A 20,639-nucleotide genomic window follows, 5' to 3' on the forward strand; every position below is an offset into this window, starting at 1 on the left:
GGATTACGGATGAGGCTCAAAATATTCCGAGGAATTTATCATTCGTGAAAAATTCAGAAATTTTTTTTTATGAGAAAAAATTGTTGCCATGAAAAAATCTTAAAAGTTAAACTGCAGTGAATAATTGGTACTTTTAACGAAACCAATCGATCTTCTGTGTCCTTTTCTCTTGTAATCACTTTCGCTGTACATCCATAAATGAGATGAGAGATTTTGTTTGAAAAGAATAAATTCTGATGATTCTTCAAGTAATTCCAACCACATTTTATGATAAGTACCATATTCCACGTAGAGAAAAACAGTTATTGATGGAGTTTCCAGCTCATTATATAAAGCCGAAGAACTAATTCTTTTTGGAATAATTTTAAAGAAGAATCAATCGTTTTTTAATCGTCTCAATTTGGGTCATTTTACAAATACGTTCGCTTTGTCAAAATATTTCAAACGCACGTCCGTCGCTGCTTCATACTAACATGGTGTGAATTCGAAATTTTAAAAATCTCATATATTTCATTCCGTTTCGCGTCACCAGGATAGGTATGTACAATTTGTATAATTAATCTTGACGTTATCATTGTTATCATAAAAATAATTGCTACTAACCGAAACCGGTCAAATCCATTCATTGAATGAAAATTTGTAAAATACTTACCAGACACAATTGAAGAGTTTAAATTGGTCGATTACAGAATATACATCATATTACATTTCATCTCGCTCGTTCATTCGTTCCACATCAAACACGTTATTAATAGCTGGCACTTACATGTATGAAAATCTACACATGTATTCCAAAGCCTACAACTTGGGTAAGGGCAATGTTCCTAGCGAATGATTTGATACAATATTCAATCAATTGATAATAATTGTCGGACGAGACAAACCCCTTATTCTTTAGTCAGTCAGTGGAGAATAAGTGATATGACAAACACGCGTGTCACGAGCTGCCGTCCGCATATTTGTACCAACGAATTGAACAAATATATTCTACATAAATTATCGAATATATTTCTAAATTTCAAACGCCAATCTACTTAGTATACCGCGGATATAACTTTGACAACCATGGATTTAAAATTATTGAAAATTCATCTGGTGAGTAATAATTATCTGATAGTCGATAGATAATACGGCATGAATTGTTTGTAATCTCACAATACTATTGAAACGGACCACACTAAATAGTAGAGTGAAAATAGCCAATATTTTTTTTGTTCCTGTTTTTACGTAATTTTCGTCCAATTTATTCACGCCCTTAATTTACAGCTCGACGTAATAAATCTTCTTGGGATGGACATAATATACAAAACCTTGAGTCGCAAGAAGCAAATAGGATCTCCTCAGGAAACGAAATTAGCCAGATGCTTGTCAACTCTCGACTTAACAGCCCTTGGCATAGGATCAACCCTTGGTGTAGGAATCTATGTCTTGGCGGGATCCGTTTCTCGGGATACCGCTGGACCGGCAGTTATCATTTCTTTTGCCGTAGCCGCAATCGCGTCAGTTTTCGCAGGTCTGATAACGTAACCGTTCAATAAATTACGTGATAAATTAGAAGCTTGTTAATTTTCTGAAGAACTCCATAGTTCGAAATTTTTCAGAAAATCCTTGTTATGAAGTTTAAAAATTTGAAAAGAAGATAACGACTTGAAGATTAATTCCGAAGTTTTATAGTTTTTGGAAGACTTATACCTTGATTCGAGAGCTGAATGGACGGCCCAATTCAATTTCTAGAAAAGGTGCCGGTGAAACTCTTCCAAAGTTTGTTGAAACAATTTAACGTCATCAAGACGAACGCTGTTCTAATCTGAATCCAGCTATCTTACTGCTCTTTCGAAAGAACTGGAGATTATCGTACACTAGTTTAGGAATTGTTGATTAAAAAATTACGTATTTACTTAAGAGCTCATAATAAGACAAGCTCATAATTGAAACAGATTCGGAATGCCCGCCTAACCACGACGGATTATGTAGTTCCACATGGTACGCTAAAAATTAAAGCGTTCCTCTTACCGCTTTACAATTAGTCTCGTAATAGCAGGTTTATCGAAATACAAATTGAGGTGTACACCTTCAGTGTAAACGTTCAAAACAGGATACTTCGGTGAAGCTGAAAGATGTAAACCAAAGTTTTGGGAAAACACTACTTTTGAAATTGCAAACAAGGAATTTGGTAATTCCTGAATAACAATCCTCATTTTATTTTAATTTATGAACCTCGTTCGAACTTATTACTCAAGGTTCAAACGATATCCAAAACTTCTTCCGTAATCTATGATAGAAAATAATATTGAGAATTCCTGAAATATTTAAAAGGAATATTTGCATTTCCATGTGCTTCATTTATCAGAACCCAAAAAATTTCTTAGGTCTCTGTTACGCGGAATTTGGTGCCAGGGTGCCAAGAGCTGGATCCGCTTACGTTTACAGCTATGTTGCTGTTGGTGAATTCATAGCGTTCCTAATAGGATGGACTTTGATTTTGGAGTACGTGATTGGATCTGCCAGTGTGGTGCGTGCACTGAGTACCTACGTCGATGCCCTTTTCAACGACACTATGAAGACCACATTTCAGAGTGCCATGCCTATTCAAATTGACTATCTCTCCTCATATCCGGATTTTTTCGCCTTTGGAATAACTCTGGTCTTCTCTGGTTATTACAACATATTATATTCTTCTAATCTATGGTCAGCTTCATCAATTTCCTTATTCATTCTCCAATGTCCTACTGAGGCAAAATGAATTTATTTATTCAATCAATTAGTTGAAGGAAATTGGCAGAATTGCCTCTTGTATGTGTCATTGAAGATGGTCTTGAAATTTGGATAATTTTAGCTGCTCTGGCCTTTGGCGCTAAGGAATCATCCCTGGCCAACAACATTTTCACCTTAATCAATTTGTCAGTTGTACTGTTTGTCATCATTGCTGGCTCGTTCAAAGGTAACGCTATTCGTACTATGTGCAAACTTTTAGAACTTTGACATTTACCATCCTTGATTTCACTTGACACAAATTTTGTTGACGTTTTTTCCTCACAAAACATTTTGATGTCAAACTTTAAAGCGGATGCTGCGAACTGGAGAACCGAAGTGGAGTGCACCGAGTCAAGCTGTCCATGGGGTACCGGAGGTTTTGCTCCATACGGCATATCGGGCATCATAACTGGCGCAGCAACCTGCTTCTATGGTTTCATAGGATTTGACTGCGTTGCAACCACAGGGGAAGAGGCAAAAAGTCCGCAGAAATCCATACCAATTGCGATTGTTGCTTCTCTGACAATTGTTTTCCTTTCGTACTTCGGCATATCGGTAGTTCTGACTATGGCTCTTCCCTACTACGATCAGAATGCCGATGCTCCGCTGCCCCATCTCTTTGAGACAATAGGATGGAATTGGGCTAAATATGCAGTTTCTGTGGGGGCAATTTGCGGCCTGTGTGCAAGGTATGCATTTTTTAATGCTAAAGCCAAAATTGAATTTTGTAATGTTCATGATAAAACTGTTTGTTGTAATTTGAGAGGAGGGAAAATCAAGACAACCCAGAATTGCTTTATGTGGCATGATTAAAATGTTTTCTCATCACAGTTTACTTGGTGCAATGTTCCCTTTGCCTCGAGTGATCTACGCTATGGCCTCAGATGGTTTGATTTTCAAGTGGATGGGGAAAATCGACTCGCGTTTTCAGACTCCACTTGCTGGAACTCTTTGTACCGGATTACTGACAGGTACTGAGACTATTTTGTATTTCTCTCATATACTTTCCACGACCAATTTTCGAATACCTCGTTAAAACGTGCCCTCAGGTGTTCTTGCAGCAATATTTGAGCTAAAACAACTGGTTGACATGATGAGCATCGGGACTTTGTTAGCTTATTCCATTGTTGCAGCCTGTGTCTTAATTTTAAGGTAAGAATTGATTGAGATTGACTGAGTTACTACCAAGTTACTCCTAGCATCACTTATGTTAATTAATAATTATCTATATATATAAATGTAATATGAATCCATGCAGGCCTACATTTACTTTTAATTCATTAAAAAAATTTTAGGTACGAGGAGAGCGAGGCTTACGAAAAAAAAGATGATCGTACCTTGAAAAGCTTTACATTTATCGCAAAGCAATTTGTCAATGGTAATAAGCTGCATCACTCAACGAGACTGACAGCAAGTCTAGTTACTTGGCTGGTATTTGCATACTGTAAGTTTTCTCAATTTCTCAATATTTATGAATTGAACTCTCAATTTGTGGAGATCCGGATTTTAACTCTACGAAATCTATTTCTCTAAAATAAGTCCTTTTTTTTCATCCTCTGACAGTTATACTCTGCGCATGTACATCAATGGTGATTGTGTTTATCGGTGATAAACTCTTGAACATTGAACCATGGGCAGTTGCAATTTTTGTAATTCTAATTGCAAGTCTAGTTAGCATTCTTGTCTCCGTTTATCTGCAACCAGTATCTGGGAAAAAGCTTAGTTTTTCTGTAAGTATGACGAAGACAGAACAAGTAAAGTAACAACATTAAAATCTTTGACTTCTCAGACTTTGTTTCAGTGTAATTAAAAAACTTCATCGTATCGATTCATTTTTAGGTACCTCTTGTTCCATTCTTGCCAGGGCTCAGTATTTTCATCAATATTTACTTAATGATGATGTTAGATAACATGACTTGGGTTCGGTTTGGTGTATGGATGGCCATTGGTAAGAATATTTTGATTGGTAAATAAGTAGCTATGCTATATCAACCAGAAAACGGATGAGCAATTGAAAACGATTAGATTGCAATTACTGACTCAACTTTCTCGAGTATTTGCAAATAATCTAAAGTAATCAGAATTTTAAATAACATTTAAAACGACTTGAAGCCTTAATAAAACCTTTTTCATTCGCTATAGGGCTTGCAGTGTATTTTTTTTACGGGACTAGACACAGCAATCTTCGGCAAAAAAGCTAATCCAGAAGCAACGTCTCGAAAAGCAGTTTGTACATGGGAGAATTATAGAATACTGTAAACTGTGCTTCAATGTCTCTCGTTCATCAGAAGGTCAAGATCTAATTCTTCATCAAGATTTCGTGAATATGGATTATAATTAAATCATTTAAGCGATCTTGCATCGTTAATATTCGAATCATTGAAATAAACTTCATTTTTTGAAAGTGCAAATATCTGACGTGTGGAATTCCACACTTAATAAATTTTGCGCTGTGGAATACTCCACACCTACCATAGTGGCTTCGCCGCGCCTGGACCAAGCGGGTATTTAGTTCACATGCTATTCCACAATATATTCCAAGACGTTAATTATCCTACCGGCAAATTTTATACGAATTAGAAACTCGTAATAAGAAATGATCCATTTTGTCCATATATATATTGGCGTTACGCATCACAGATCGTATCCTTGTTATGAAATCCATGAATCAGCGTTTCTTTTTTTGTACGTTTGTACTTCGGCTTTTCTGCCTGTAAAAATCGTATGACTGCTTACATCATTTGAAATTTTGTACGTATTGAATAACTCTTCTCATTGGAAAATCATTGCGGATCGTAACTCGGTCTTTCTGTTTGTCAAATACCTTGATATCACAGGTCTGCAAAAACATTTTTTTTCAGCTGCATAGGATGTTTTTTGTAAATACTATGTTTTCGAGTGTGCTGAATCCAAAAATGATTTCTATTTCCCTCCATCACGTACAGTATTCCTGTAAAATACAAGGTATTTGCATAAAAAAGCATAAGTGTAATGGAAAAATTACCATTTTATTACAACGAACTAAACAATATTTCTTATAAAATTAAACAAACAATTTTTTTATGATGTGTACTTAACATTCCGTATTTATTCTTTTCGCCTGTGAAACCTTTTCTTTTTCTCTTTAACGCTTCTCCGCGAACACGCTTCCGCTTTCCATTTTCAGTTTCCCGCTTGATCATCCAACAGTACCTAGTTACTCTTGAATCTCACTCTAACATATAATAAATGAGAGTAAGAAATCAGTTTTGCATAGTATTTATAGAATCAAAAATAGGATACCAGTTTCGAGTTAAACAGAAGTTTCACTCTAAATGACACTACTAACACGAGTTCAAGAAAAAACCTGACGCGATGGAATGTTTCGAGTATATTGCTCGGTTTCGGTAAGTGGAAATCTGTAAGTAACAGTATAAAAAAAAACCGTGCAGTTTTTTGGTTGCATACCTGTGTATTGCGAGTTGATCAGCAACCGCGCGCCCAGTTTGACTTTGCTCTCTCTGCTCGTTAAAACTGTTTAAATTTGCACTAGCAAAGCTCAATATTGAAATTATCGAAGTAGGTTCATAAAAATTCCCTCTACTAGATTCACCATTTTTTGGCTCAATTCAATATTCGTTTTTGACGTACCGCTTAATTAACCGAAAGTTATTTAATATTATTGTTATAATATATTTCAGTTGTGTGTTTTCAACACAACATTAGTAGCTCCTCATCGAACAAATTAGGAAAAATCGAGAACGGAATGATTATTTATTTTCATATCCTTATAATTATGTGAAGACGGAAATTCTATTTATACTGTTTATAGAAATCCGAAAGCAGATTCGTTTTAATTTTACTTTCCATGCACAGGTCCAAATACATTTGAAGTTATATCAACCCACAAATATCCAGCATAATTACATTGTTACTTACCCGTGTATATTGTTCCATAATTCTGTCTGATTTTTGTTGAATAAATGATATAAAAAAATAAATATTCAAATGATATCATATATAAACGTAATCATCTGACTTGTTTTGCTAACTTATTGCTTCAATTTTTTCATCCTATCCAAGACAGTAGAAATACCCATGATTAAGTTTCAACGCCCTGAGAAGAACTATTGCTTTCCACATTTGTATTTCCGGTTCGTTCTTTAAGTATCATTTGAGTAAGCAATTGGCACCCGATATTAAATTAATGAAAAGAATTAGTGCACTATGGCCAGAGTATCACAGTAAGTAAAAATATGTTGTCCATTTTTGGTATATATTAACATAAAAAATGTGTCATTTTTTGTATAAATATAACTTACGGTAATAATTTATTACTGCATCAAAAAATTTGGCTTAGAAATGCTTTGAAACAACAACATATGTTAAAAGATTTTACGAATACACTTATAACTAATTATACACATACGTACATAAATATATTCACATGTAAAATAGGTTGGTCTAAAATTCCTCAAATTATAAAATAGGGCGTATTTTTTCCTTCAGTCGTACTCCGCAACTTTGGCTTCCAGCGAATAGATGCATATTAGAATAACCGTTCGTTCGACTTTCTGTAGAATTACATATGTGAGGATAGACAGCGCGGGGATTTGACAAAATAACAGTTTTACAAGCTAAACAAAGATTTCAGGTCATCCATCGATAACTTGGAGGCAGCTGCGGTGCCTGCTCCTGTCAAAACTCCGTTTGCTATATCTAGCTTCTTATCTTGCAGTGCTTTGATCCTCTGCTCTACTGTCTCTAGACACATAAATCTGAAACAATTACCCACGTTGACTCGCGTGTTCGTTTGCGTAACGTATTTTCAAAAAATATTTCGTATGTATTACTTGTAAATGTGAACGCTTTTCGTTTGGCCAACTCTATAAATTCGATCCTGGGCTTGTGCTTCCAATTGCGGATTCCAATGGATATCAAGCAAAAGTAAGTGATTAGCGCCAACCAAATTTAAGCCTACTCCACCTGCAGTAAGCGATAGTAATAGTATTTGCGGTGCTGAGCCAATTTTGTTGAAAGACTCCACTATGTGCTACAAAAATTGAGACATTAATCTTATTTCATAAGTAATGAGAACTTGGTCTGTTTAAATAAATATGTGATTTAGTATCGTACATCATAACTCCAGGCCGGGTTATCATTTTTTCAAACAGAAACGTGTTAAGGATTACACACAGAAATAAGTACACCAAGATATTTGGTAAAATACTCATGAAAATAAATATTAAATATATGAGAAAACTAAGAATATCATTGTAACAAAAGAAAATCACTATACAATGTAAAAATAAGAAGTTTTTTCAGACGTGTAGACAAAAACTCTTAAATCATACCTGACGACTTTTGACAGGAATTTTTCCAGACAGGATATCATAAGTTGCTCCATTTAGGGTTTTGAGTTGAGACCTTACAACTTCCAGCATACTGGTCCATTGTGATACTACTATCATCTTATCACCTTTATCCAGTATTTCTTGTATTGTATGAAGTACGGCTCTCAACTAGAAAAGTTATCATAAACGTTTGTAATCCATACGTATAACTCAATAGATTACTTTAAGGGGCTTCTAAATATTTGCAATTTTTGTGGGACTTGGGTTTACAATCTTTGCATATTAGACTGCCGAACTTTCACAGATATTCTGCAGAAATGGTAATAAAACATTTCATACTTGTTACACCTCTTTATCTAAAAAATGAATTCATTATTTACTTTGGAGCTTTGTCGTGCCGGATTAAAAACGGGATTGTTTGTGGTGAGTAAGTTTTCCACCACTCTCCGATCGACGCCAATCTCATTGGGATCAATATTTTCATCATCCTCGAGTCTTAAACTTCCAAGTCTAGACATTACATCATTACTTTCAGGTTTTTCATCAGCAATATCGTTTGCTGTCAGGTCCTCTTGATCCAACATGGCGTGTATCAGCGCAGGGTGACAGCAGATCTGCCTTAATCTTAATAGGAGAACTAAAATCTCATGAGCTTTGACATCTGCATGTCTTGCCAACAGCTCATTTTGTACTTTTGTGAATTGTGTATCCTTCGCTGTAATTAAAGACTTGATATACATTTGCAATTTCCGATAATAAATGTAAAAATAAAGTTTCAGGATGACTGCTAATACTTACGCATTTTAAGAAATGATGGGGCATCAAACTTTCCTGAATGCAATTCATACATGTGATTTTTCTCAGCTCTCTGATGCAAAAACTGTGCAAAGAGGGTACGTGAAAATACCAAAACTTTCTCATACACCAACTGCTCCTCAGGATCCAGTTTAATGCAAATTTCTTCCAGATTTTTATCTGGCAAAGATCCAAGGCCACCTTTAGCCTGTAATTCAACTTTAGTTCTGCGTAGCATCAGAGTTTTCATCACAGTAGCTAGTCTTTCCTGCCCAGCAGCATTCTTGTTATCCACCCACCGCTTCCAAACACGTAGGTCATCGAATGGTGAACATTTTAGGAACTTCAAAAGAGCATAAAGATCTAATTCCTTGTTTTGTATAGGTGTACCAGTCAAAGCCCAACGATAGCGCCCGCAGAGATTGCATACCGCTTCTGATGCCTGGCTTTTATGATTACGTACTATGTGAGCCTCATCGAGAATAATTCTTTTCCAATTGATCTATATTCAATGTAAAATATAATTGACATAATGTAATGTATAAATATGAATAAAAATCACACTAACATGGTTTGCAGTTATTTTTTCTCCTTTCATTCCTGCCATCAGAAAATAGATATCGTATAAAAATTTCATGCTTATTAAAAAAGTTTTGTTACAATGATGCTGACCTTGTAGAGGATGGACGTAGCGTTGACCTTATAATCTCTGCTAATTAAATTATAAGTAGTGATAACTACATCGTTCCTGGCCAAACGTCTTGGTACATTTTCTCTGTTAATTCCATGATACAATTCAACTGATAGTATACCTCGTTTGACACGTTTTTTTATTTCACTTTCCCATTGAGAAAGAAGCGAGGCAGGGCACACCACCAAAGTACCACCATTAGGTTCTGCACAAGAACAATCAACAATCATTTATATGTAGCGGAATTCCTAAAAAGATTCTGGTGGGCTTAAAAACAAATGTCAATTACTTACGAATGGTCTTTTTACGTTGTAGCCACATGTCATCATCGTCTTCATTATCATCACGTGAATCTACATCCGTTAAAGTTGATATAATCAGAGAAATCATTGTCAGGGTTTTACCCAGACCCATATCATCAGCTGAAATTAATTATTTCACCATATTACTTAATGTATTAAGAAGTGAATCTTTTTTTCAATGTACGCATTGACAACTAAGAAATCGATATTTACCTAAAATTCCACCAGGGGGTTTTTGCTTTTCTCTCCAAAGAAGCCATGCGAGAGCGTGTTGTTGATGCGGCATCAAGGAAATTTTTAGACCTTTTGGATCTTGAGCTCGCTCATCTTCACTTGGACGAGCATTCAATGATCCATGAAGATCTGCCAGCCTCTCTACAGTTAAAGATTGTTCTCTTTCTTGCGTTGCAAGAGCTTTTTGGCCAAGTGGTTTAACTTCCATTGGATCGACAAGGTTTTTGACCGAATGTGGAAAAGAAGAAAGGAATCCTTGTGCTGGTTTGGAGGGCTTGGGTGTGCCTATCTTTGGAAGAGATTCCAATTCTTCTGACAACTTTTGGAGTTGTGCTTCATCCTTATCAATACTCCGTCGCAATTTTTCACCTTTATCTGGGAGCAGATCGATGTTCAAGGTATGAAGCACCAGCTAAAGTGTTAACAAAAAAAAACCTCAGTTAATAATATATGAATAAAACTCCAATTCTTCACTGTTCATGCCTTTATCATACACTTTTCAAAATACAAATTTTAGAATTGACTGCCTTACAATTGAGTTATTTGTAGAAATCAGAATACAAACCTTTGATTTTGCCAATTGACTCTGAACCTTTTCTATATTACAAGTCAGTATGGCTCGCTTTTGTGCAACAAAGGGATCAATGTTGCCTACACCAACCTCATTTTTAATAAGAGAAAGAACTGTGGCAACATTCTCCGAATTAGAATTTAATGCAGACAAGCTGCTGGCACTTGAATTAGATACGAGGTTGACATCGTGAACATCCGTATTATTAGATGTGTCAGTGGTGTTTGAGACATCGGAAATACTTATATAATTTTCATCTTCATCTTTATCTTCAGGCCAAGCCTTACCAAATTCTTTCTGCTCCAAGTGTGCAACTGTGTTTTTGTTTAATTCAACGGATGGAACGGATGGCAAACGGCCACTCTCATTAAATTCAGATTTGCTGTTCTTCTTTGCATCAGCTTTAGATGACAGTAATAAATAATCGTCTTCTTCAAGTAAAGACACACTATCATCACGATCAGAGTGGTTTACACTTGAAGGGCTCGTTTCCGTATAAGAGCTGTCAGGAGTCACGGAAATAGGCCGAATCTGTTTGCCTTGTGTTTCAGACGAGTCTGCTATTTCTTCGTAGGTATCGTCAAGTATTTTTTTTGCGCCACGCTTCTTCGTATAAATTGGTATGTCTGAGTCCGAACTACTTTCTGTGGAATGTGAAATCAAGTTTGCACTTTAGTCTTTGTAGATTATATCTTACATTCTAGAATAATTCAAAGCCAACCTGTACAAATATTTCGTACATACCATCGAGTACTTCGCTGGAGATCTGGGGGTCATTTTCACTGGATGTGATTGAACAATCTGCACTGTTAGTCAAACGATGTGCGTTACGTCTATTCTTATTCCTGGCTTCCGTGGACGACCTGAAATAAGAAAAAATGTTTTTCACAATGGTTTCGTGAGTGCAGAGCAGAAGAATCCCTTTTTCATACTTGTGCTAATATGTTGTGCAATTGCTCTGGACGAATAATTTGTTGAACTTACAATAGTTTGAATTGCTAACTAGACAATATTATTTGAAAACTCTGTAAATAATGTAAGTTTCGTGATCTATAATGAGGATGTTATCAGTTAGCCCTCCCTAAAGATTACATATCAGCCACATTTAATACAAAACAGTAACTGTTTAAACACACGAAATTTGTATTTCTTTTTCGAACTGATCCTACAAGGAGTCCGTTTTCTTTAATTTCAGGCACGAAACCAAAAAAAAAGGGTTAAATGAAACTGAGTTGTCAATGTTCAGGATTCGAATGAAACAAAGTTCCTCAATCAGTGTACCTTGAGTCTTCGAGACCGTTTGTGTCGTCGTCGCTTGATTCAAGTACACAATGTCCTTGTGCGTTGCTGCTGTTCGTGACATTGCCTTCATCGTCGCTGTCCGGAACCTCAAAAGAATCGAGTGGCAATTTGTTTTTGGATGAAGAAACATTGCCCTCTCGCCACTGAGAAAAGCTATTATCCATTGAGAATAAGTTGAACTGAATATTTCCAATTGTAGATTCAGAACGTATCGTTATATGCAGTTTATATACGGACACTGTGCAACACACGTTGCGACTTGCTTGATACTGTGCTCGCAACCACTTTTAACGACAAAGCAGTAGGCACGACAACGGTATATTTGAATGGATTTGAAAATTGCCATGGTGAACGCCGCCATGTAGAATCTCCAGTGACATAGGGTGCGTTCCGATATCAGCTCCCAGTGCTGTCAACAATCTTTTATCTTTTTTGTGTTCCCGAGATTGCGCGTAGCTTTGTCTCTGTTTTACGGAGTTTTTTGTGCTGCCAACTAATTTCGGAACGCACCTATAGTAACCTGAAGTAACGTGCACGCGGCTTGTAAGCGTAGAACGATGTCCAGCTAATCCATTAAAAATCCACGAGATGACGCTACAGCAGATGATCCGAAACGGCGAATACGGAGCCGACTCTAGATCCTCTTTTTTAACGTACATAGTCATTGACCAAGGATAATAAATTGTGGCATTGTGTACTGTTGTTAAAATAATTTCTAGAGCCGGTTTAGGCTCCCTGCATTCTTGGTTACCTTTGCTTAATCAGTTTGCTCTAGGTTTTTCACAGTTTCGGGAACAATGTATATCCCATTCACGTAGAACAAACCTCTTAATACTAGAAACAGTGAACTAAACAGAAAGACAGAATATGGCTGCTGCCGCTGCCGCCGCTCTGCTCGATGAGCTCATGGGAAGGAATCGAAATGTTCTGCCTAACGAGAAGCCTAAAGAACTTAATTGGGAGGATCCGGAGGTACGTCGAACTAGTATTTTTTCTGATTGTTCTCCAAACATGATTAAACATCTTTCTGCTGACTGCCAATAGCACGGGCAACTGCCCAAGTCCAATGCTACAAAACAACTTTTGATTGTGACTATCAATTTAAATTGTGAGAATAGATAATGTACTCTCATTTCGACCGTGATTTAGACCAAACGGATACGAAAGGTCTTGACGCCGTTTAACCATTATTTTAAATTCTGCAGTTTCATCACAGAACAGATGACTTCAGCTGCGCCCTATGTGCATCCATTTGCCAAGTATTCACCGAGCGCCTGTGTTTTGATTTTTTCCTGACATTGAAAAATAAAAAGTTTGATTCATGTAGTTAATGAGTACCACCCATTGTTCCTCCTTAAAAATTGAATTTATCAAGCTGTATTACATAAGACTCATACGTGCCATTGCTTTATTTGAAATTTTAATCTGCATCATACGATAACTTCTATGAAATTTGAATCCGTTTGAAAAACAATGTGGATTTGAACTACTGCTTACATTTATTTCAACATGGCACGTGAGTAAATATATATTTCTTTGCGTTTAGACAAAACTTACTACCTGTTATTCATAATATCGCGTGTAGCTTAAAACTATTTTTATTATATATTATATGCATAAAATTAAAATGCTTAGTAATGTCAAAATGTTATTGATATGTTTCAGTTCTGCAAGTTATATCTGGTGAAGTTTTGTCCACACGATCTTTTTGTGAATACACGAGCCGATCTGGGTGCTTGTTCTCGGGTACACGATGATGAAGCAAGAGAATTGTTTGAAAAAGCAGCTTATTCATATAGGAAACAACAATATGAGGATGAATTCATCAGATTCTGTCAAAGTATGCTTAACGAGGTTGAGCGCAAAATCATAAAAGGAAAACAACGGCTCGCATTAATTGGCAGAACTGAAGCGGTATGAAAGTTATCAAACATAATTGGCTAATTGATATCTGTTGCCTGTGAAATTGTTTAATTCATCTGATTCTCATCATGATTTTTCACACTTGCCTATTGATTTCGTCCATTACTGGGCAAATTTGAAATAATAAAAGAAAAAAACACTATGAAATTAAGAAATTCTTTTTATAAGTCATGCTACAAACATCTATGCTAATCAACATTTATTCACAGCCTACATTGACTCCAGCCCAAACACAACGAAATGAAGATCAAATTGCACTGCTCACAGAAAAGATTAATAAATTAGTAGAAGAGGCTGAGCAGAGTGGAATTCAGGGAAACGTTGAACAAGCTCAGGGACTTATGCGCCTTTGCGATCAACTCAAAGAAGAACGGGAGACATTACGTAAATCTAATGATAATAGCCATTATAATCAAGTAAGAGAACATTCAGTATTTAATATTATTAAATTCCGTATTCGGGTTCTATTATATTGAAAGACTAATTTTTTACTTTATAAGTATTAAACTTCAAGCAGATTCGAATAAGAATCCCATTCTCCTAGTAAAGAAATCAACGTTGTTCAAAGGCTTGAAAGTCTTGTTGCAAAGGCGGTTTTAGTTTGTGATGACTATTGAATACTTTTGCTTCTACTTCAGACTGCGGAGCTAGCAGCAGCACAGGAAAAGCAAATGGAGGTGTGTGATGTATGTGGTGCATTCCTCATTGTTGGCGATGCTCAACAAAGAATTGACGATCACCTTATGGGAAAGCAGCATGTTGGGTATGCACGGTTAAAAAGTGCTCTGCAGGAGATAATGGTACGTTGTATATCCTTGTGTTTTAATTGAACTGGGTAGAAAACTCGTTACATTCGACACAATGCAACTACTTATTCATAAAATGTTATAGATTTTTTTATTTCTCGCCACTTACAGAGTAAACGTGAAAAGGCACGAGATGAAAAAGAACAGAAGAGGGATGAAGATAGAAAACAAAGAGCACGTATAAATGAAGAAAATGACAGAAGAAGGCAAGACAGGGAGAGAGACAAACGTCGTCGACGAACCGATGATGATAAAAGTAGACACGGTTCTGGTAATTATAGGTAAGACAATAATTATAAAAAGTTTCATACCTGCTTTATTATGTCTCAGGAAAAAGCAAACTTTCAAAATTTCAATCCCATGTTTTTCAAACGAACGTTCCTATCTATGATTTCAGAAATTCAGGGCAACGCAGTAGAAGCAGATCCGCCGATAAGCATGAACGCCACAGAGATGAAGACAATCATCGTCGCCACAATAGGGACAGAGGTAATGGCTGAGTGCATCGGGGTCTACTGAAAACTAATCTTCGTCTATTTCTTTAAATTCGCGGCTAAAAGAACATATAACTTGTGTAGATTATTCATGCATTACTAACTCAGAATTACTTCTAATCAGGGAGCCGTGATCATCGCAGTTCTAGTCACCACAGCCGTCGACGACATCGTTCAAGAAGTCGAAGTCACAAGTAACTACTTTCCTCTTGATTGGTTAGTGAGTCAGAAGTAAGCCAGGTATGCACTAAATGATAAATTCTTAACAACACAATTATTATACAGGTTCATACCAGGTGAGTTTCATTAAGTCATACAATTTGTATGTTATTAATATGTGATAAATTATGGATTCAGTAAGTATCGTTAGTGCACAGATATCAATCATGTGAAAGATGGATATTGTTCGTATTTCGGAAGTTAAACAATTGTAAAACGAACTAGAATGTAAGGAAATTTGTGAATATATTATCAAAAAAAAATTAGCCTATGCCACTTCGTGTTTTTATTGTGATAACTTCTTTTTCATATTTTTTTTCAATCATTTTTATTTGCAATTCTCTTTTTCTACCATTATAGACATTCGTGATTCTATTTAATAAACTGAACGAAAAATCTTCAGTGTGTAATGAGACAAATTGGGTCAATCAATGTCGCAATCTATCCCATCTGTATTCGCTTTTCAATAGTCTACGATTTTGTGTTTTTAGTTCTTATTTAGGATTAAATTAATGGAAACAATATCGAGTGCCTTAATTAGGATCATCGATGCGACTCAATGCTTCTGTATCCCGCCGAATAGAACTTGCATATCAGATTCTGAAATATGAACTTAGTACAAAACACTTACTAAAGCTGAGGAAATTTTAATTTTATCCCACTCACTAACGACCGACAGCGTACAGCTGAATTTGTAGCTTTGGTTCTTACAGTCTGATTACAGCAATAAAAAAACCGTTTCAACTATTTATTTTTCCACATGCATGTTCGACATTCTGATCCATGGTTCTAATGTGTATTACCGTATAATGAAGAACATGAAATGCCCATTTCAATTATGTAATATCATTTGTCGCGATTGCTGTGCAAAATTTGAGACTGGTTGCTTTCGACATTCATTTGTGGTTTTTTTTTTCATATATATTGTTATAATTTTCATTTATTTCCAACAACTTGTGGGATAACAAAGAATAAGAATTGTTATTGACCCGTATAATCAGACTACTTGTGCTTCTAACTCGGTTAGTACTTTTCTCACGGAAGGATTCCTTTTTTTTTAAATGCAAAATTATTAACAGAGTGTCAATGGCGTTGAAAGGAAGAAAAGATGTTTAAAATCGTTTGAGAACAATTATAAAAGATATCATTCGAGACTTCTCTGAGAATTAGCAGTTCGCGTTAAAATCTGATTTAAGAGGTCAAAATTTTCATAAATTGCTATTGAATTAACGTTTAGCACTCAAATGTTTTTCTTGAAGTAAATTTCAGTGCATGAGTGATGATACAAATTCAATCGGGTATCTAAACCAGACAAACTGCGGAAACTTTATAAATTTTAGACTAAATGATAAATTGTGAAATTTGACTCTGAGCAAATAGTCTTTTACTAAGACTTGGTGAAATAATTAGATAACTCGATTAATATATAAAAAAAATGTAACGAAAGAGTTAGGAAGACTGATTGAATGGTTTTCATGTTAATTAACTATCACGTCATTCAAAGTTAATGAACTTATTTGTTTATAACTTTTTAGTTTAAAACATGATATACACACACAAAACTTTACTAAACTTACTTGACCTAAAATTAACGATTTAACCATTCATTTTCTGGATTAGTAAGAAAATATCGGTGAAGCAGTGAAAGTTTTACTGTAATCATTCCTAGTTGGTATCAATATACATTTCAGCTGGTTCATTGTTCTATTGACCGTGCAAAGTATGTGTAATCCGCGTCCCATTGGTTTTGTATTTAATCATTCTGTACTAACAAATAATTGTGCTACTGATATATTCATAGTAAAAATGAAGAAAGTTCTCGAAATATTTACACTGAAGGTTTTCATACTAAAATTAATTTCGTGCGGGCGGTCCAATTGTTAAGAGCTATGTTTCTATGATATTATGTAAAGTCTGGTGTGCATGTAGAAAATGGAAAACTGATTGAAACTGCTACAGCAGTAAGATTCTGCGATTGTAGGAGCGTACTCGTTGACTGCCTTATATGCGAAGATTCATGTGACTGGTGGTACCAATCATGCGTGAATTGTCACTGGTAATCAGTAATTTTTCGAACTCATCAATAATTTTCATTGTGACACGTTTTTGCATTAAAAATTTTTTTTTCTTACACCTTACAATATTGAATCAATAATTATCTATTTTCAGAATGAAGATACAACACGAAGATGCGTGCAGCACAGGCTGTAAATTCGTTCATGCTGCTTAATATAATTTTGAGGTAAAACTTTTGCATAATCTTATAATTTAAGATTCCAATTAATATAAATTTTGTACAAATGCCAGCAACACGAGGGCTTCTAAAATTACAACATAAATGAACGATTTCTTCCACCATAAAAGTCATTTTGATATTATCCGTCTGGGAATTCTACAATTATACTGTTACTCTAATTGAACAGACTCTTGTTTATATATCTATGTTTATATAGAACAATTGTTAGTTTAAATTACTGTTGCACGAAAAAAATTTAAACGAAAAAACAATTTAACGAGATCAATGATCTATCAGTTCAATTGTAATGCTTGAATCGACTGTTGTCTTGAATAAATAAACAATATTATACAAATGTTTTTCGTTATTCTCATACTCTAATCATCACAACTTGTACTGTGTAGCGTAGTTGTATGAAGAATGATTATTATTTGAAATAATTGTATACTGGTACCCAAAATAGTTATCTAGGGTCTGCGAAATCACACACAATTCTCGTGCCTACGTATTTCAGTCAGTGAATACGTTCTTAGGCGTTATTATATGCTCAAATAAATTTTAATTGCATTGAAAGTTGCATACTTAGTTAGTACTGACTTGCTTCCATTTCTAATGTCACGTGCTGAATGCAAAGAAGCTATTGAATTAGGAAAATCGCGGAATTAGGTGTATCGCCTCGATTAATAACAACCGGCACAGCATTATATATGTTGGCTGGTCTATCATAAGGCGTGATTGAACTAAAGAGTTGAACAAACCAACAAACGGCTGCAAAGCTAAGGTGACCATTCATTGTCAGCGAAAAAAAATTTTGGATGAGCGTATACATGGGACTTCAGAAAGGAAAAGATAAATCATAAAATGTCCGATATAAAATTTGTTATTGCATTATTGTGCAAAGATCTCCGTCAAGCCGTTGACGCAACGCTTAAACCTGAGCATTTCAGATTATCGAAGTTCAACGAAGATACAGACAATACTGTAAGCTTGCCTTAAATTGCCATTTGAAATTAATTTTTAAGGTTATGTTATGTACTCTATCGTAAATGCGGCCTTCATTTTTCTTTCCCTTTTTTTGTCAGGTTATCGAACTATGGAAAATTTTGTACCAATTGAGTTCTTGCGCTGCTAAGGAAATCCCTGGAAATATTTTATTGAATGACTATGGTAGGCAAATTGTCGCATTCAATTGTTCTGATACAATAATCATTGGGCTTGAATGAGTCATCTGAATGTTTTCATGGAACTACTACACGCGGTAATTTTCGAATAGCCGGCCCAGCATGCAATAAGAATCCATCATTAATGAGTAGTTCCAAAGAAAACCACTGGATTTAGTTTTTTCCTCGTTAGCGGAAAAAATTTTTAATACGGACTAAAAAAAATTCACTTGTCTAGACTCTCTTCCACGTATTTAAATATTTCAAAAATCAAACCCATTGAATCATCAATAACTTTCTGTTTCTATTTAAATTTCAATAGAAAATTTCGATCTAGCAATTAGCTTCTTAATGATATACACGTATATTAATTGTTATTAAATTGCAGATGATGTTACCTTTGTAAAATTATACTTTGCTTACCTGCAATATCCTGTTCCCGAGTTCTATACATTGTCATTAGATCGAGGAAGTAGCCGTGAATTATTGATAGCTTTTGCTTGGCTTCTTGCTACTCAAAATGCTCTAACTGTAGCAATTGATAAAAAAATTTCTACTAGTATTTTATCAGAGGAATTCACTGACAGCCATATACAAAAGGTAAATACACACACTAATTGTGTATAAAATGAGGTTTATAATTCACTATATTTGGAAATCTAAACATAAAGGAATGTTTTCATTTTAGACAGTGACTATCACTGACTGGGAAAAAACGTTATCGACAAAGGCTCAATTAAATAGGATAATTCATGTATGCGGGCAAATAAACTACAACATTAGAGCAATTTCAGAATTGGTAACTGAAAAACTGAAGCTCACTACAAAAGCGCATGCAGCTAGTATAAATGTGTGCAGTTTGCCACATTTGAGCATTTCTGAAATGGCAATTGCAAAGAGGTTTGCTTTGAATAAATCTGATAGCGATCAACGCCGCATTCAACAGTTACAGGAACTTGCATCTGTACTAGACACTCATGTTAAATGGGAAACTAAGCGACACATTTTTTTTGATTGGATGGTAAATGAGCAGCATCGGTTTAATTTGATACAATTTGAAGAGCATAAATTATGGTTGTGGAGAAATTGATCAAGTTTTCATCAAGAAATTGTGTTGCAGGTCACAGTAATAGAAGAGCACAAAAAGTCACAAGTCGAGGCTACAGACTGTAAGGAATCTGACATTGAATTGTCTAAATTTGTGTGTCTCTTACGTCACATAGTAAAAAAAAATATTCACAATCTGAAGCATAAGGATGAAATTTCATCAGCTTTATCCTCTAGATCGGATTGTGTTTCACGACTACTGAGAATGCAATCTGAACACACCGAAGCAGAAACCTGGCTTTTGGGTGTAAAGCTACAATTGGATAGCGAAGAGGCCATGACTAAAAAGCAAATGAACAGCCTAATTATCCAACTCAAGAAAATGCTGAAATTAATACCTCATTGCGTGCAAATTTAACTTCAGTGTTATATGTTGGTCGAAAATTATGAACGAGGATTTTTTTGTTACATTACAACTCATAAAGCTAGATATCCAGAAAATCTTGAAAACAAACATAAAGAAGATAATAATAATTCAACACTACGATTAAACATCCATAAAAAAAATATGTCATTTACGAATAGGTTCTTTGCTGCAAAATAAAAGGAACGTTGTAGGTGCAGACCATTATTGAATTACTTAATATGACGTTAAAAGACCTGATTTGTCCGATCACTCAATTAATGAATAATTTTCTCTGTCATGAAACAGAACCATGACGTAACCATCAACCAAAGAAAACAGTTATGTGAGATATTATATACATATGAA

At 35.2% G+C, this 20,639-nt stretch overlaps 4 protein-coding genes across 6 annotated transcripts; 3 read left to right on the forward strand and 1 right to left on the reverse strand.

Annotated features, from left to right (window-relative positions):
- The first annotated feature begins 1,046 nt into the window (after positions 1–1,046).
- LOC124405548 (cationic amino acid transporter 2) lies at positions 1,047–5,029 on the forward strand. Its single transcript, XM_046880551.1, has 11 exons — positions 1,047–1,095; positions 1,267–1,513; positions 2,370–2,654; positions 2,837–2,941; positions 3,065–3,443; positions 3,586–3,725; positions 3,804–3,906; positions 4,050–4,198; positions 4,318–4,484; positions 4,594–4,702; positions 4,897–5,029. Exons 1-11 carry the CDS (start codon positions 1,066–1,068, stop codon positions 4,953–4,955), a joined length of 1,773 nt encoding a protein of 590 aa, XP_046736507.1. The 5' UTR covers positions 1,047–1,065; the 3' UTR covers positions 4,956–5,029.
- Positions 5,030–7,090: 2,061 nt separating this feature from the next.
- LOC124405547 (transcription termination factor 2) lies at positions 7,091–12,269 on the reverse strand. Its single transcript, XM_046880550.1, has 11 exons — positions 11,962–12,269; positions 11,425–11,543; positions 10,675–11,324; positions 10,089–10,521; positions 9,867–9,995; positions 9,555–9,778; positions 8,886–9,384; positions 8,468–8,802; positions 8,088–8,255; positions 7,587–7,786; positions 7,091–7,511 (listed from the first exon to the last, which is right to left on the reverse strand). The coding sequence occupies exons 1-11, from the start codon at positions 12,144–12,146 to the stop codon at positions 7,364–7,366; spliced, it is 3,090 nt and encodes a 1,029-aa protein (XP_046736506.1). The 5' UTR covers positions 12,147–12,269; the 3' UTR covers positions 7,091–7,363.
- A 373-nt stretch (positions 12,270–12,642) lies between these two features.
- Positions 12,643–18,015, forward strand: LOC124405514 (luc7-like protein 3). 3 transcript variants are annotated; one of them, XM_046880465.1, is made up of 8 exons: positions 12,643–12,954; positions 13,648–13,896; positions 14,115–14,321; positions 14,544–14,705; positions 14,823–14,992; positions 15,109–15,200; positions 15,330–15,445; positions 17,594–18,015. In XM_046880465.1, exons 1-7 carry the CDS (start codon positions 12,850–12,852, stop codon positions 15,401–15,403), a joined length of 1,059 nt encoding a protein of 352 aa, XP_046736421.1. In that variant the 5' UTR covers positions 12,643–12,849; the 3' UTR covers positions 15,404–15,445; positions 17,594–18,015. The 3 variants fall into 3 exon arrangements, with proteins under 3 accessions (XP_046736421.1, XP_046736422.1, XP_046736420.1); XM_046880466.1 differs by having other exon boundaries at positions 15,330–15,421; XM_046880464.1 differs by having other exon boundaries at positions 15,330–15,399.
- Positions 18,016–18,471: 456 nt separating this feature from the next.
- Positions 18,472–20,369, forward strand: LOC124405225. Its single transcript, XM_046879939.1, has 5 exons — positions 18,472–18,641; positions 18,743–18,827; positions 19,209–19,420; positions 19,509–19,841; positions 19,941–20,369. Exons 1-5 carry the CDS (start codon positions 18,522–18,524, stop codon positions 20,283–20,285), a joined length of 1,095 nt encoding a protein of 364 aa, XP_046735895.1. The 5' UTR covers positions 18,472–18,521; the 3' UTR covers positions 20,286–20,369.
- Positions 20,370–20,639: the final 270 nt, after the last annotated feature.

This window comes from Diprion similis, chromosome 4 (genome assembly GCF_021155765.1).
Source record: "Diprion similis isolate iyDipSimi1 chromosome 4, iyDipSimi1.1, whole genome shotgun sequence".
In the NCBI taxonomy this organism is placed as follows: Eukaryota; Metazoa; Arthropoda; class Insecta; order Hymenoptera; family Diprionidae; genus Diprion; species Diprion similis.